Consider the following 16,984-nt stretch of genomic DNA (forward strand, 5'->3'; position numbering starts at 1 on the left):
AGTTAACAGTCTGTCTGCTTATTAGATACGGCAAGGAAGCCTGAATGTTTATCTCAACTGACTCTGAATCATCTTACTAACAAGACAAATGGAACGGCACTCTCATGTTGTAGTTTTACTAAGCACCATTAATAGGACAAAATAGTGTTGCAGGGACAGTGGCTTGTTTTTATCAGCTTCTCTGAAAACCTTTGCTGCAATCTGACAAACATACTTAGAAGAAATCTTTCAAATGGCTGACAAGTATTCTTTGTGATAATAAACAGCCACTTTAGAAAAATAATGTTGATCGTTATAATTACAACAGCAGCAGCGTTGACGATAATATATATTCGATGTCTAGCTAAAAGTCACACCCTGAAATCTTTGCCAAGCAAGAGCACATTGGATCACTTTGATTTGTGACAGGCCAAACCGTGTTCTCTACTATTTACATCACAAACATTCCAAAGCAAAACTCCACATCCATTATTCAGCAGGGCAACTTGCCATCACTGTTTTAAAAGGGACAGACATAACCTTACTAGGTCTCTAATTACAAACGCTCCTTTCTAAAGCTGTCTAGATTTTAAAATATAAACACTGCAATTGAGTTGATAAAATGCCTAAAAAGAATAGGGTGCTAATTACTGAGCTCCTGTCTGTTGACTTACACAGTAAAGTAGCTCTCAAACACACTTCTCAGAATACGTTGGTATTCAGTTTAACATATTAAACTTAACCCGGGTCAAGTGTTCGAAGAATTAGTGCGTGTGTGTATGTATCCATGATAGGAAACGAAACTGTCTAGCTTGACTACCTGTCTCCCATAGCATTTGCCTGACTAGTTCAGTGTGGCAGGACTGGTGCTCCAGTTTCCACCAATGAAACCATGAATGAAACTGAGGTTTAATTATGTTCTAGTACAGGGGTCCCCAACCCCAGGTTCGTGGACCGGTACTGGGCCACGGCATGCCAGCAACTGGTCTGCACAAACAAGCAAAGCCCCATCTGCAGGATGCAGGCAGCACACAAAACCACACACACTCCAATCTGTGGAAAAACCTCTCTCGATGGAACTGGTCCCTGGTGCCCAAAAGGTTGGGGACCTCTGCTCTGGTAGTCCCTTCACTCAGCACGAAAACGTAAGAACTATCTTGCTGGTTGAGCAAAACCAAATACCTTACCTTGTCCATAACTTTGTTGCTTCCAAGGTGGAAATCCAGAGCTATAACTTAGGTATAATATATACCTATGATGATAATCCATAGCATGGGTGCCACGGCAGAAAAGACCTTCTTTCTGGGCCCCACCAGTTGCCATTTTTTTGTAGATATGGCACCCGTAGCATGCCTCTCCTGCCAGTCCTAATGGCATAGGTAAAGGTAACCAGGGAAAAGCAGTCCCTCAAAGAGCCCAGTCCTATGCTATACTCCAATAGGAAAAGCTCACTTGCCATATTCTGTCTGAAGCTGCTGCTTGCCCACTCCCCCTTAAACCACACTGTTTCATACGAATTCATACTTGTAATACAATTTATTCTGCCTCGTATTAGGTAAGATTACGTATTTTTGCGGCATCTAATTTTCTGCTCTTTGATCTCTTTTAGAGGTGGCCCAAAGATATGACTTTTGAAGTGAAATATAAAGACAATTAAGTACATATGCACACATCAGCATAGAGGAATCAGTGGGGCCCTTGGTGCTCTCTGAGCTTGGTTGTTTTCTTGCAGACGTTTCATTACCATACTGGGTAACATCATTAGTGCATCAGTAGAGGGGTCACTACTGTAAGATGAATCACAATCTAGAATGAGATGAGGGAAATTTGGCCATCACTAATTATGGATCATTAACAAAAAATTAAACACAGTTTGGTTCCTCTTGAGCCAAAGCAAGCTCAAAGTAGGAAGTCTATGTTCGAAGTAGTTTAGCAGGAACAATAAAAAGAAATTAAGTGGAAGTTAGGTTCAATTTTCATTCATTTCTATTCATCGGACATTTTGAATTAGGCTCAAGATTTAAAATTAGGAATTTGGGTAACTTCATAAAAATTAGGCGGATACAAATATAATGTCCACAAATGGATTTGCTTCCAATTTGATGGAAAATAATATACAGTATATATGATAAATATTGGTATAATGCAATAAAGTTGAGTCATTATATGTGGGCTGGAAGTGCCAGCAGTGTTGATGGCAAACTCAGGCTTTTATAAAAAATATAAATACATCAAATTGGAGAATCATGTCCACTTATGTGAAGCTGGCATTTTATTTCAACGTTTTATTTCAAAATACATACGCAGAAAAGCACCAAAAGAAGCTGGACCACCACAGCAAGGTCTTTTTTTTTATCTTCATAAGGGAAGCAAAATTTAATTCAAAGGTTCTTACTATCATGTCCTGTAATCATAATTATTACAATGTACAACTTATTTTTGAATGTGTATGTAAAACTGATGGAAGAAGGCTGAAAATTGAAGATGTAGCATTATGCTGATCTTCACAGCAAATTATTATAATATGGCAACCGGCAAAGAAACATCAGTTTCTATGAATGGTTTAACACAGCAATGTAATTAAACCCTATTAAAATTACTTCCTTTATCTGTAAATAAATGATACTCTACAACCCAATGAAATGAGGAGGGGGGGATGAATGAATAAAAGTCTACAAATGAATTGCAGTGTTTTCCCTTAAGCACTTATTCATGGTAAGACCACCATGATTGCCAACTGGCATTCTGCCATACATCTGGACAACAAACCTCACAGGAATAACCAATAGACTGCTCAACTTTGGAACAATGTCACTCAAGTGACAGCAATTTACAAAAAGTAAAAGACCAACTTTTATTCTACGGTCTGAAGAGGCAGCAGATGCGGTCCTGGTCTTGTCATTTTGAGAACGATTGTTTACAAAGACAGTAAGGCTTAAAAACAATTACGATGAAGTTGTTGCAACAAGAGGAGAGTTTTTTTCCTACCAGAAGAGTAGGGACCTGTAATGGCAACGGAGGATGAAGCCGCTGACATTTTTCTCACATCGCTCTTTCCTCCTGCGTAACAAACGCAAGAAACAGACTGCTCTTGCTGAATTAATATCCCTTTTCTCCCGCTGGGATGAAATTAGGAAAGACCAACTACAGCTATTAGGCTACAACTGCCTACTCGTTTTGGATTATGTTACTCAATTTCACTCTAAGCGCCCAAGAGGCTTCCAACAATAGTATTAAATCTCAACAGAGCTGTGCGATATTCCAGTTCAATGGGGGAAAAAGGGGCTTCAGAATGTGGAGAGAATAAAAGCAGCACCTGTCTCTGATTCATTGCAGCAGCCACATCTGTTTCCAGATTTGCAGAGTTACTGCTGGGAGGCTTTCACGGCAGCCGCCCCCTCATGGAAACGGTGCAGTTGCTTTAATGAGTCACATATAGATCCTACATCTGTGCCCCTACACAGCACTTATTCCAATCTGAGGCACACAGAAGCCTAATCACAAAATACTTCATCCCAGCGCGCACATTTGGATGCAAACATATGTAGGCAGAAACTTGCCAAACTCTTGTTTATTTATCTGGATTCCCCACATACGGACTAAACAGAACAGAAGCTAGATAAAACTCAGATCTTTTAAAATGTCGGGAGAGTTTTAGACGACGGCTATCCTTGGGTCAAGACCAAGGAGTTTTCGGCTCCCTCTCTCCACACCTCAATTCTGGCTGGAGCCGATGGAAGGAAAACATGATGACACAGTGCCTGAACAACTCTTAGAAACAGTCCTGAATCTCACGATCACTGGTAGTGAAAAGTTGCTGAGGAGGGTCAGGATTGATCCTACTTGTAGGACTCATCCCAGGATTTGACTCGCTGCCCAGTCTCACCTTGCTCCCAACTCTCCAAAAAGACAGGTGAATCAAGTGTCCTTTGCTAGCATTTCAAGTGGGCTAACCTGGTCCAATGCACCACTCCTCCCATGGGTAAGCCACAGAAGCTTCATTCCACACACAATAGTCTCTACTTTCCAGAGAGGTTTACCACAACTTACGGCCATTCCTGCTTTCCAAATTGGGTAGTTCTCGACTTAAAACCATTCGTTTAGCGATGGTTCAAAGTTGCAACACCACTGAAAAAAGATCATTTTTCACACTTACAACCATTGCAACATCCCCAGGGTCATGGCTACATGATCAAAATCTGGCCACGTGTCAACTGGCTCATACGTATGACGGCTGCAGCATCCCGGGTTCGCGTGATCACCATTTGCAACCTTCTGACAAGCAAGGTCCGTGGGGAAGCCAGATTCATTTCACAACTGTGTTACTGACTTAACAACTGCTGTGACTTACTTAGCAACGGTGGCAAGAAAGGTCATAAAATGGGGCCAAACTCACTTAACTGGCTTGCTTAGCAATGGAAATTTGGGGTTTAATTATGGTCATATGTTGGGGACTACCTTCTCACTTGCAGCCACTGCTGTCATTGATGCTGCGCCTACTTGCCATGGTGCTATATGTCCTCAACAAGCTACCCAAAACAAATACATGAACACGAGATAAATAATTATTTTTCTTCTGACTCATCGTGGCCTGAAGCTTGACTTTGTATAATATGATCCTGCCATAACAGAATGACAATGTGACAATATAATGGAAAGGGTTCGCTACCGTGTATGTTGCAAGAGTTGTAAAACCGATTCTACAATCTTTTTTGGCAGTGGATATTAAACACGGTAATTAAGTCAATAGTTTGCTATGGGTGCAGTTTTGCTGAAAATTGGAAGTGCCGGTTTTGAGCAAAACCATCACAAAATGCCGTCATGTGAACACGGGATGCTACAAAGGACTGTAAATTGATCACATGCCTGCAGAGGGGGCCCCACCATCACAATTTTGAATCTGGGTTGTAAGTCCCCCTTTTTCAGGTCGGTTGTAACTCTGAACAGTTACTAAGTAACAAATCATTAGGTGAGGAGTACCCGGTATTACCAAAGATCATATCAACCAGGGTTCTCCAACCTTGGCAATTTTACGACTTGTGGACTTCAACTCCCAGAATTCCTCAGCCAAGGCTGGAGAACCCTGATATAAACAGCATAGCCCCAGAAAATGAATATTTATAACATGTCCTTCTTACAGGCTTTTTATCCGATAGAATAGCTCTTAATTCTCAGAGCTGTTACTTCTCCCAAGTAACAAGCAGCTATGAACAAGATGGCAATTTTACAGGATAAACTGTAAAAAGCAAAAGGAAGTATTGATGTTTGAAGGCCGTTGCTGTCCTAGTCACCTTTCTCTCACCAGCTGTTTCCCTTTTAGTACAGACAACCTGCCACAGGAAGCCATCAGTTAGCCTTGATGTTATCTTTGGTACCTGAACACTTAGTGAAACTAAGGCAGGATCATATCACACAAAGTAAAGCTTCAGGCCACGATGAGTCAGAAGAAAAATAATTCTTTATCTCATGTGTATGTATTTATCTTAGGTACCTTGTAGCAGCCATAGCAGCAATTTTCATATACTGTACTTATCAACAGAAAAAATAATAATGAATCTACTCCAATTCACACCATCTAAACATTTAGAAATTTCACCACTTAACGTATCTAATGCAATAGTTTAGCTGCCGCAAATGTTTTTGCCAAAAGTGGATGAGGAACTGCTGGATTGAAAGCTTGAATACAGAGACACATTGAAGTGTTTCCTACATTATTTTATGACAAAATACTTAGAATGTATCAATTGTGCATCTGCAATTGCAAGCTAATTTTTTTAATTAAGAAGGAATTCTTTTCTGAAGCAGACAGGTGAACATTTCAAATTTATATACATAAATTCTATCTATAGAACAAAATTAACAATTCCAGCACAAAGTGCTTTAATGTACCACTTTTGTTAAAATAAACAATTCCATTCATTAAGCTATGTGTCAAGTTTAGAAAGCCTGCTGCACAGAGCTAAATGAACTACATATAATATATATATAGCAAACAGTTAAGTCTTTATGGTTCTTTATGCTAGAATAATTGCTTGTTGCTTGATCCATACTAAGGGCACAGTGCACAAAAATAGGAAAATTGTATTCACTGAATGATTTCTCACACGCATGCACACATACACACCATAAGGAACACCTTTAAGCTTTGACATGTAAAAGAAGGTAAGGTAACTTCTGAGAATTCCATTGTCAGATAGTAAAAGAAACACACTATGAAAGAAACATAAAGGAATCTGCAGGAGACATACTTAATGTTCTATGAGTGCAATGCATAATTACTATACTGTTTTTATAAAACCTGCTGATATCCACTATTAATTCAAATAAGTAACATCTTAATGTCAGTTGGAAATCACATAAACCAGAGGTGAATATCGAAAGGGCAGTTATACTGTAATGCATGTTTTTAGCTGCTTTCTTCTTTCACAAAGCAAATAATATTGTATAAATAATAACATCAAAATATGAATAACAGATATGACACTATGATTGTTCCAATATATTGATTAAGAATAATATGGCTTAATATTTCATTACTGTACTTTGTCAAACCATGGAAGAAAAGTAATAGTAATCAGAGCTTCTTTGTAGTTCATTCTCTTCTGAGAATGAGATTAAAACAAAGTAAAAAAAAATCCCACAACCAATTAAATGAATACACTGAAAATGAAAAAGAACAATTGCAAAGTCAGTTCAGTTACAGTGGGATTACAAGTAATGTATCTCCAAACTTTAACATGGCCAATTTCAACGTTTATTTCAAAAGTGGTACTCTTAAGACTGGTTCTTTAAAGAAAACTTCGATTCAACAAAACGTTCTTAAAAATATTAACTACAATCACAAAAATCAGTAGTTACTTATACAAATACATAAGGATTTCTCAGAAATACAATCCATAATATGCAGTTTGGCTCCAGAATCCTAAAAATGCAATCCCCCACCAAACCAAAGCCTGTTAGTTGTGCTTTGCCAGCAACCAAAGCAGAATTTGGGGCTAAAAAAATGAAGGGGCGGTTTTCCATGTAAAATTCAATCCAAATTGAATATACCAGGGAAAAGCGAAAGTAGAAGTGATGGTCAATTTCTACTTGCCACTATAGTATTTTGGTCCCCTGACCGTGACAGACCCAAATTATGGAAAACGGCATGAAAATAGCAACACAAGGCTCCATGGGATTTGGGTGCGCTGCAAAGGATTGCATAGAAAAACCAGCAAATTTAATTATGTGTGTTTGCAACAAATTAAACATCATGAGAAATATGTCGCTGGATGCCCCTCCCCCACTTAAGATTTTTTTTATGACCAATAATTATACTTGTTTAGAGGTGAAGTTAAAATGAGAAGCTTGAAGAAAAAGGAACACCTTTTTTAAACTGGAAGGGTGTGCAAAACATTCTGACCTGTTCCAATCATTCAAGTGCATTTATAAGAACGGACCATTTTCAGAATACAAGGAACAGGCTGAAATGTTAAATGATGGAACACTGTGCATAAGAAAATAGCTATTTTTGTTGCTATATACAACAAAAATATAACACACTTCTAACAAGCAGAAAAATATTCTTTATAAACAGGCAGAAATTTATCTACAGTCCTGTTACTGAAACAGCAATTTGGGGCTTCAGAATATTTTGCAGACAGCACGGACAATTTGCTGGAAATAGCAGAGTTTCAGGCAACTACGGTAATCTCCATAAAAATGGGTATGTGTATGACAGTAGCACATTCATTCCACGTAATGCTTTAAAGTTTGTTTTAAAACCTCTAGAGGACAGATCTAGAGGGCTGCCATCTATCCCTTTTGTCCTTACCTTGCCTCCCTCTCTTTCAAAGTCAACATATTCTCGGGTTGGTGTTTGCCGCTGCTCCCCCTGCCAGCTGGCCGGAAAAAACTGGAGAGACAGATTGGTTCCTGTGGCCACAAAAGCCTTTTAGAAAAATCAATACAAACAGGATCAAGGCGTAAGACGTTACATAAATTATGCAAGCACTCATTTATTTTTACATCAGTTTATGTCTTAAAGCTGAACTGCATAGAGGATACTCAACAGTCCAAAACATGGACTCATCATTTTTCTTAAGTACTAACATCTGATTTCATTTTGACAATATTTGCTACAGGTTGCTGGAAAAATAAGATACTTCTATGGAATCAATACTTTTATTATAAATTGTTCTTGAAGACATTACAATTCAAAGTACCGTCTCAAACTCCTGCATGAGTTTTCAAGGTACATTTCCCTTCTCCTGGTAATTTTATAAAAAAGCGCTTTCAGTTTTAGTTATTTAACTTTGCTTTACTACTTAGAATCGTGTGGGGAACTTAGTATAGTACAGCAAGCAGAAGGCTGAGCGTTCTTTACTGAAACTTTGTCAATTTCAAATGCTTTCCATCACTCACCCAAATAGAGGAACACAAGACTGGTGTATATATTGCACAAGCTGACTAGAAGAACAGCAAGAAGGAAAACGAATGCAGATATTGAAAGTAACGTTTTCATTGAAACCTTACTTCAAATATGCTGCAGAAATATTAATTAACCCCTTTCTACTGAAGTCAAGAATTTGTATATGTGTATGTGAATTTAACTGTATGTATCTCTTCAAAAAACTGAAAGCTTGGATCAAAGCAAACTATGTGGCAAAGGAAACCAAGCAAATGCAAAGAGTCTCAAAATGTATATAATGATGCTTTAGGAATCCATTCAAGAATAAAACAGACTTTGTAAGGGAGCAAACCAATTGCCAGAATAACTCTTCTAACAGCAAAGTCAGGCGATTGTGTATCTGTATTAAATCAACATGATTCCAGGAAATAAGGCAACAGATCAGTCACCTCCCTAGAGATACAATATTTCCTTAAGGGGTACTTTGGGTATTAATATCATAGATGAGAAGAAAAAGAACAAATCCCATTCGTGTTTTTTTCCAAAATGTACAAAATATATCGCACATGCAGAAAACAGAAAGCTAGAGAGAATTTTACATCATTTGAATTGATCATTAAGTCAGATCTCCTCCTCTTTGCCGTTTTTTTTTAAAGATTTGTTTCCAATCTGAATTGTATTTTTCATTTTTGAATTTCTGGAAATGTGGGAGCAAGGGCCAGAAATAATTCAGTTTGTGTTAACTGTAGCAAAGGACAACACAGTCAAGCCGTGCACTGCAGAAGTATGTCTATGCTCAGGTGAATATAGCAATGACGGGGGATTTAACTAAAGTTCTTGCATGAGGAAAAAGCACCACTTTGATGGGCAGGGGCTACAAGTAACTAGGATGGGGAGATTCAGGACAACAGTGGGCAGGAAATAAATAAATAAACAACGAACAGTGGGCATGAGATAAATGGCCATTTTCATGAATGTAGAAAGTTTTGTGAGGGACTTTTAAAAAAATGATGGTAATTCTATTTTAAGGAATACATTGCAGTTTTCATACATCTCTTGCCAAATTACAGTAGGAAATGACAGGAGCTCCAGGTATTGCAAAAAAAGAGCCTGGGGAGCGTATGGCGTATTTCCTAGAGCTCGTAAACTACATGTAATTCTTCCATGCTTTAAACTGTATGGTAATTAAATGATAATGTCCAAAGCTAACTTAAAGTTTCAAAACTGAACTTTTGGCATTATGTAATATGGTACACAAAGGTTTTGGGTGTGTGAGAAGAAAAAGGGTCACAGACAGTACAAGCCTCATGGTTCAGGCTGATAAAGCCTGAAATGGGAAGTTCTTCCCCCCCCCCTGGAACTGGAATTTCCTACTTAGAGCTGAATTTATACCCCATCCTTTTATTACAGGTACATAACGACAGAATCAAAATACAGTTTAGAGAATCCCACTGTGTTCAGAAAACTACATTTGTAAGACATGTGGAATAAAGATGAATCTCCTTATGATCTCTGTTAAAAATGGAGGAAGGTCACGAGTGAAATAATGCCTCAGAAACAATATATTTAAATTTGTCTGCAGTGTAGATTGTGAAGTGAGATTCAAATGTTACTTTCTTGCAACCTACAAAGGTTATCAGCGTATTCGTTGACGTGAATTTTTTAGACACAAGGTTTATAGTAAGCAAACTATCTTTACTACCAATTTTGCATTAAAAACACATGAATGAGCTGCTAAATGAATATAAGTAACCACACGTGGTCTTGAGATTTGTCCATAACATAAATTAAAATATTCCCTAACCATTCAGACAGATGGCATTCTTCCAGATTATCTTATCAAAACAATTGTTTAAGAAAATTTGAGAATGTGACTGCTGGGAGAGATAGCATTTAAACAGGAACCAATCAGTCATTTTTATTAATAACAAAAATAGTAAACTAGTTGTTGGGAACTTGTCTTTTTGTGCTAATATGGTTTGAAAAACTACCCACATTCAAACTCAGTTCAATTAAAAGAATTCAAACAGTGTATCATAAAACTTTCTTGACAATAGCCAATGAGCAATCTTCTTAGATACTTCATATGATACAATGTGTGTGATTAAACAGATTTTATTCTGATAGATAGGACTAATTTTTACACTATCATAAAATTCTAGGTATATTGTTTGCCTTAATAGTTGAACATAATTGCTATTTAAGCTTATATAGTTTATTGTTATATAAGACAGACCTTATGAGGAGGCCAATCTGCAATGGGAAAATATCATTAAACTGAACAAGTCTCATGCTATTTACTGAATAACAATTCAGCAAAAGTTAGTTTAATTATGATTTGTGAAAGATAAAAACTTTCATTAAAGTATATGCTGTCAGGATGTTCAAGAGTTTCACTTACAAGCATCTATGTCAGCCTTCAACATAAAATATACGATTATCCTCTTTGCTGTTTTAAAAGTATACCTGAAGATCACAATGGATACAAAAAATCCACGTAACTAAATATTACACATCATGTTACTATATAATAAAATAGATCACAATTAAGAAGCAGAAGCTAAAATCAAGCAATGAATTCCATGCAGTTCTTTCAAAGAATCAACATTATGTCCAATTACATGGCTGAACAATGTACCTTTTAGCATCCAATAGTCCTGAGCCTTGAGGAATCTCTTTTCCTGTAACCAAGTTTGAATTTATCTCTTTGAAAGCCCCTTTTCAGACTTTCTTCTTTAGCAATAGTTAATGATGAGGGGTTTTCCTCCTAAAACATTTTCACCATTTTTGATAGCATATGAACTTTTACTTAGTTTAGACTTCTACAATTTTTACTCTATTGTAACTGAATCTAGACAGAGATTCAAGGTTTTTTTTTAAACTGTTAAAAAGTGCCAATTAAGCACATGCTTTTCTAAACCACCTCAAATGCCTAGAGTAAAGTATGAGTAAACAGATAAACAGTAACACCATGCCTTGCTGAAATAAATGAATGACACAGAAGAAAAAAAAATGCAAATGGTCAGTGTTTTTCTAGTTTATGTGAACTGGAAGGAAAATTGAAGGATATTTTTCTGTTTTATATGTAACAACTACCGGTATTATAAAAAAACTCTTAAGAAGAGGTAACATGTTGATTAACTTGGTACTGTGTAGTATGCGGTTTAAATTATAAATTTGGAGTTAATTAGTTCACAATCTATATTATTTCAAATAAGGTTTAGTTTATCTAAACTGTACCTTAATTCCCTCATGAGGTGCAGCAAGCAAAAGCTGAAAGGCAGAGAGAGAGAGAGAGAGAGAGAGAGAGAGAGAGAGAGAGAGAGAGAGAGAGAGAGAGAGAGAGAGAGAGAGAGAGAATAATGCTAACAGCTCAGAACTAGCATAAGCAATGGGCTAGATTCCTAAAAATTGTGCAGTTTATCCTGAGCCACCAAGCAGTTCAAATTGAAGACACAAGTACCTTAAATAAAAATATAAATGCATAAACTTACTATCTCAGATCGTCCATCCCGGCATGCATTCTGAAACCTGGCCTGTCTTTCTTCATGCGGTCTATCCCTGAAGCCAGTATATTTAATCTGCAAAGAGCAGGAACTAAATCAAAAACTGAATCATGCCTGTTTTACAGTACCAACCAAGAGATAAGGGCAAGCCTGCAGAGATGATGGTTAGAATGTGGATATGCACTTTTGTGGAAGCCAAGCAAGGACAACGCTCTGAAATATCAATACAGTATGCCACCACCCATTCCCAACTTTAAATTAACACAATTTTTATTTTTTTTACAGAATTCCCAACTTTTTATTTTACCACTTTTGTATTCAAGTGCTGCAGCAAACTGGAAAAGGCAAAGAGTCGGGAGGAAAAATATCAACATGGTTGCCTAAGAAGCAAAGAAATACATGGAGAGAGAGAGGCCTGCCCTTCTAAAGTTACAGAATTTTGCAGTCAGTGGATGGGATTATGGCCATAAAAAACAAAATTCCAGCCATCTTTGTAGGAAGATCATAAAGCATAAACATAACTGACAGCAGAACCTCAGACATAAATGAAGAGATATACTAAACTTTTTTTCAGTTAATCAGTCCATTTAAAATAAATATTCTTCGCAGTAACCTAACAGGTGATAGATTACCGATTCCATATTTTATATATAAGATTAGAGCAAAAGCACATCCACATAAAGCTTATATTTCAATAATGTGCAACTTGAACTGCATGTGGTGTCTAAGGCAAAGGGAATATTCCATGTGTCCACCATTCAACTGGGGAACAGCAAGGAAGAAAGAAGTGAGAAGTCTCCAGTAGCAGAAATGAAGAGTGTAACTGTTTTAATGGTGTTGGTAGGATGTGAGGCAATAAATGCCAGAGATGAGTGGGATGTTATGAATAGAAAATGGAAAAAGAGAAACAGGAGCTGCATGGGTGCATAAAATCATGAACACGCTAGAGAAAAATGTGTCCATATGGAAGTTGGGGCATATTCATAACATGACACCTTAAGAAACATTGTAGGAAAGTTATAACAACATGATATATTTTTGTTGTTATAAACGTTAAAATAATATCCAGCTCTCTTGTGCTAGAAAGTGAATTTTGACTAATTCTAGTTAATTTAAATTTAACAACTTCAGCATTTGATATATTTTAAACTGTCAATTTTCACTTTTAACATAGGAATATAGGAATAAAAATTTCTGAAATATATGGTGCTTACTAGTGCTGATTACCCCGATTATATATAGGATCATCTTCAACTGAGCTTTTATCTGGAATAAATGTTAGCTGTTTGGACGATATACAGGCAGGAAACATGCTAACACTACAGAGTTTTGTCTTACTTAAAATACACCAAAGTTATATAAAAAAGTGGTTAGATGTATACCAGGACACAACCACTGGATCCCTTTTTATCTTTCTCCAGGAATCATTCTTATCTATTCCTTGAATGATACAAAAGGATTCCAAAAGCATAATTTCCTGTGCTAATATCAGAAACGCAACCAAAACACGGGCACTTAACTCTTAATCCTTGCACTCAACCATAGCTCTAGTACATATAATATCAAGAGAATTAAGGTGGATTTTACGCCATTCTTCCATTGTGCGTTGTTATAATCATATTCATTGAAATTACAATTGCACACCTATTTAGAATAGAGTAAAACTCAATGAAAACAGCAGAGCTTGCTTTCAAGTTAACATTTGTAGAAGTGTACTGTTACCATCTTATAAAATAGTTGTCTCATCAATTATACTGAGTCATAACCAACCTGACTGTAAAGCAGATCTTTTTTTCAACATCATTATCCATGAAAAGTAATCAGTACAGAAGACAAAGGTGACCATTCCTCAACTTTCCAACTAATCAACAGCAATGCAGATTTTTTTTTAATGGAATGGGGGAGGGGGAGAAGTAATTTTTTTCTTTCTGAACCGGGCCAGATCAGTTGTATGTACAAAACAGGAACAGGAAGAAGCTTCACATCCCTAAATTCAGTAAGGATCCCCTTTATTTTTTTTACTCTTGAGGCTCATGCTATCATGTAACTGCAACTTTAAGAATTCTCCGGCATGGGAGCAGGGAGGAGAGTGGGGTTACTTCCAAGTAAAGAATACTTGGAAACAAGGCTGAAATCTTATACATGATGGGTTTTATTTCAGTTTATAATTTAAACCTTCCCTAACTTCAGCACCAAATACTATCATTTACAGGCTGCCCAGGATTGGCTAGACTGACTGGGGATGATGGGAATTGAAGCAGTACACATCTGGAGGGCATCAATTCCCTGGAGTACAAATGAATGAGACGGGCTGTAGCTTCTGAGAGATGATGGGGGCTTTCTTCCTGCACAGATACGGAATGGCAACCTGTTCATTCAAAAGCACCCAAAGCTTCCTCAACTTGAATAGGATAAAAATACCTTTTTAAAAAACTAGGTAGACACTTGCACACAGCTTTTGCCCCTGCAAAATGCAAAGGGAGACCAAAGGCTTCCTGCCCTTAGTTCACTTCCAGAAGGGTAGCCATTACTAGCTCTTTTTCAGCAACAAAAAAAGCACACTTCTGCACTTCACAGGTCAAGCCCTTTACTATCTGATGGAGTGGACTTTGATCCACAAGGACCTAAACTGATAACCCTTACAGGATGAGGGCTGAAACTCAGTTCCATCTTTACCCTGCAGATGAGAACACAACTTCAGTTGGACAGCTGCCTGCCTAGGGAAGGAAGGCTTACTTCCAAATCAACGCTTGGGGGAAAAGGGGTTTTTCCAGTCTCTGGAACTCATGTAGTCAGAGGTGGGTGCCTCCAAAGGCATGACATTCCCCTGCCGCTCTCTGCATATGGATCATCCCTCGAATGTGTTAGCTTTGCAAATCGGGAAGGCGCCAGTTTAGGGAAAGACTAAGGCAAGGCAGGTATCCAGGAGCAGAGCTTGTTGGCAGCTGTGGATGATGGGAGTTCAATCCCAATCAAACCCAACCCAACCCCACAGCTTGAGGCTGGCTGGCTGGGTTACAGGGCTAAAAATTGAAGACTGGTTTGGGATGAAAGGGGAGATGTTTAGATCACAAAATGAAGATGGGCTGGGAATGATGGGAGCAGAAGCCCAACATAGCTGGAGAGGAGAGGGCCAACTTGGGAGGAGGGAAGAGAAGACAAGAGGAAGACTGGCTGGGGATGATGGTGATGAAGATCTTATTTGTCTGCAAATCATCAAGGGGGGGAAGATGAGATGGCTGCAAAAAAGGTACCTGGCTGAGGATAATGGGAGTCTAGAGAGCACCAGTTTGGGGAGGGAAAGGAGAAGCTGGGGGCCAGGAGAAGCACCGGAAATCTGGCTGGACATGATGAGAGCATGAAAAACCAAAAACCTGCAAGGGGGGGGAGAGGGGGTTAGTTGGTGTGTCAAAGAAAAACTGGCTAGGAAAGACAGAAGTCAAACTGAATCAGGGAAGTGGGATCCAGGGGCAAAGAAGGAAGGCTGGCTGGGGATGATGGGAATCCAAATAAAATCCATTGGTAGCTCTGCAAATTGGGGATTCCAAACCAGCGATTGAAGCAGAGATGGGTGGAATGAATGGCCAGAGGGATCGTTGAGCTGGGGATGATGGGATTCCAAATCCAGCAAAGTGGGGTCTGGGACTACAGAGGGAAGGCTGGCCTGGGATGATGGGATTCCAAGCAGAGATGGGTGGAATGAATGACCACAGAGGGAAGGTTGGCTGGGGATGATGGGATTCCGAATCCAGCGAAAGGGGGGTTCTGGGTTACAAAGGAAAGGCTGGCGGGGGATGATGGGATTCCAAACTTAGGGACTGGGGGGAGTGGGGTCCGGGGCTAGAGAAAGCTAGCCGGGGATGATGGGAACGAAAACCCAACGACTAGGGGAGAGACAGAACGAAGGATCACCCAAGACTGATGGGGATCCCAAACCCAGACTCTGGAGGGAAGAGGGATCCGGCACACAGGGGGAAGGCTGGCTGGGGATGATGGGGATTCCGAACTCCACGACGGGGACAGAGATAGAAGGACCACAGGAGGAAGGCTGGCTGGGGATGATGGGAATCCCGAACCCAGAAACTGGAGGGAGAAGGGATCCGGCGCTCAGAGGGAAGGCTGGCTGGGGATGATGGGGACTCCGAACCCAGTGGGCTCCCGCGGACCCGGCGGGAAACCTGGCCGGGGATGATGGGCGCGGGGAAGGCAGCGCCGCCGCCCCACTTCCGCCCCGCCGCCTCACCTCGCACTCCCGGCTCAGCTTCCTGAAGAACTCCTCGTTCTCGAACTTGCTCCGCTGGTCCGGGACGACGCGCGGCATGGTGCGCGGGAGGCGCCGCGGCCAGCCAGCCAGCCGGCCGGCGACTACCAAACGCGCCCCGCCGCCGGCTCCCTGAGCGCCCGGGACGCGCCGGCTGGCGGCCAGACAGGTAGCCGGAGAGCGCGGGAGAAGGAGGAGCCCGCCCGGCCGGCCAACGGTCGCCACTGCCGCCGCCGCCGCCGAGGCGTCTCGGAGCCTCCGAGGGGAGCCGAGGGGGCGGAGGCGCCGCGCGCCAGAGGAGCGAGAGAACCAGCCAGCTCTCCCCGCTGCGCGTGCGCGGCGCCGCCCACCCGCCTTTTTCCCCCCCTCCCCTCCCCTCCCCACCCCACGCCTCCCATTAAGGAAGGGGAAGAAAAGGTACAGGACGCGGCCGAGCGAGCCGCGCCGAAGGGCTGCCCGCGGGGAGGGGCGGCGCGCATGCGCTGCGGCGGAGGGGCGAGCGCTCGGAGCGCAGTGCGGGAGGCGCATCTCGGCGTGGTCTCCTTTCTCCGGGGGGCGGGAACGACTTCTTTCGGGATCCCGCGGGTTTAGAAGGGATCTTTTCGAGCTGGGGGGGGGGAGCGGGGAGCCCAGTCTTCTTGAGTTCCCAAGACTTTCGGTCGGCATGTTCGCACCAAGCGAGTCAACCGGATGGGTGGCCGCTTGTGTAGGTTGTGCAACGTGCTAAAAACTTTGGCTGAGTTTGTTTGGGTTCGTTCGAGGACGTGTTGTGGGAGTCGAGAAAGGGCGGGGGCGGGTTGAAGTTACTGGGCGAAGGTAGCATCGCTCGGACGGGAGTTAAACGTCCTT

The 16,984-nt window shown here is 40.5% G+C and overlaps 1 protein-coding gene across 4 annotated transcripts in view; it reads right to left on the reverse strand.

Moving 5' to 3' along the window:
• Positions 1–16,465, reverse strand: part of CBFB (core-binding factor subunit beta) — a 32,798-nt gene extending 16,333 nt beyond the window's left edge. The window contains exons 1-3 of one of the 4 annotated variants that reach the window (XM_039353816.1): positions 16,118–16,465; positions 11,863–11,949; positions 7,793–7,909 (exon numbers count right to left, since the gene is read on the reverse strand). In XM_039353816.1, the coding sequence (XP_039209750.1) occupies positions 7,793–7,909; positions 11,863–11,949; positions 16,118–16,195 (282 nt within the window). In that variant the 5' untranslated portion in view covers positions 16,196–16,465. The remainder of the gene's footprint in view (positions 1–7,792; positions 7,910–11,862; positions 11,950–16,117) is intronic. The other 3 variants (XM_039353818.1, XM_039353815.1, XM_039353817.1) reach the window with 3 other exon arrangements.
• Positions 16,466–16,984: the final 519 nt, after the last annotated feature.

The sequence above is a fragment of the Crotalus tigris genome, unplaced genomic scaffold (assembly GCF_016545835.1).
Source record: "Crotalus tigris isolate CLP2741 ecotype Arizona unplaced genomic scaffold, ASM1654583v1 scf7180000018525.42219311030:4301911, whole genome shotgun sequence".
NCBI lineage: Eukaryota > Metazoa > Chordata > Lepidosauria > Squamata > Viperidae > Crotalus > Crotalus tigris.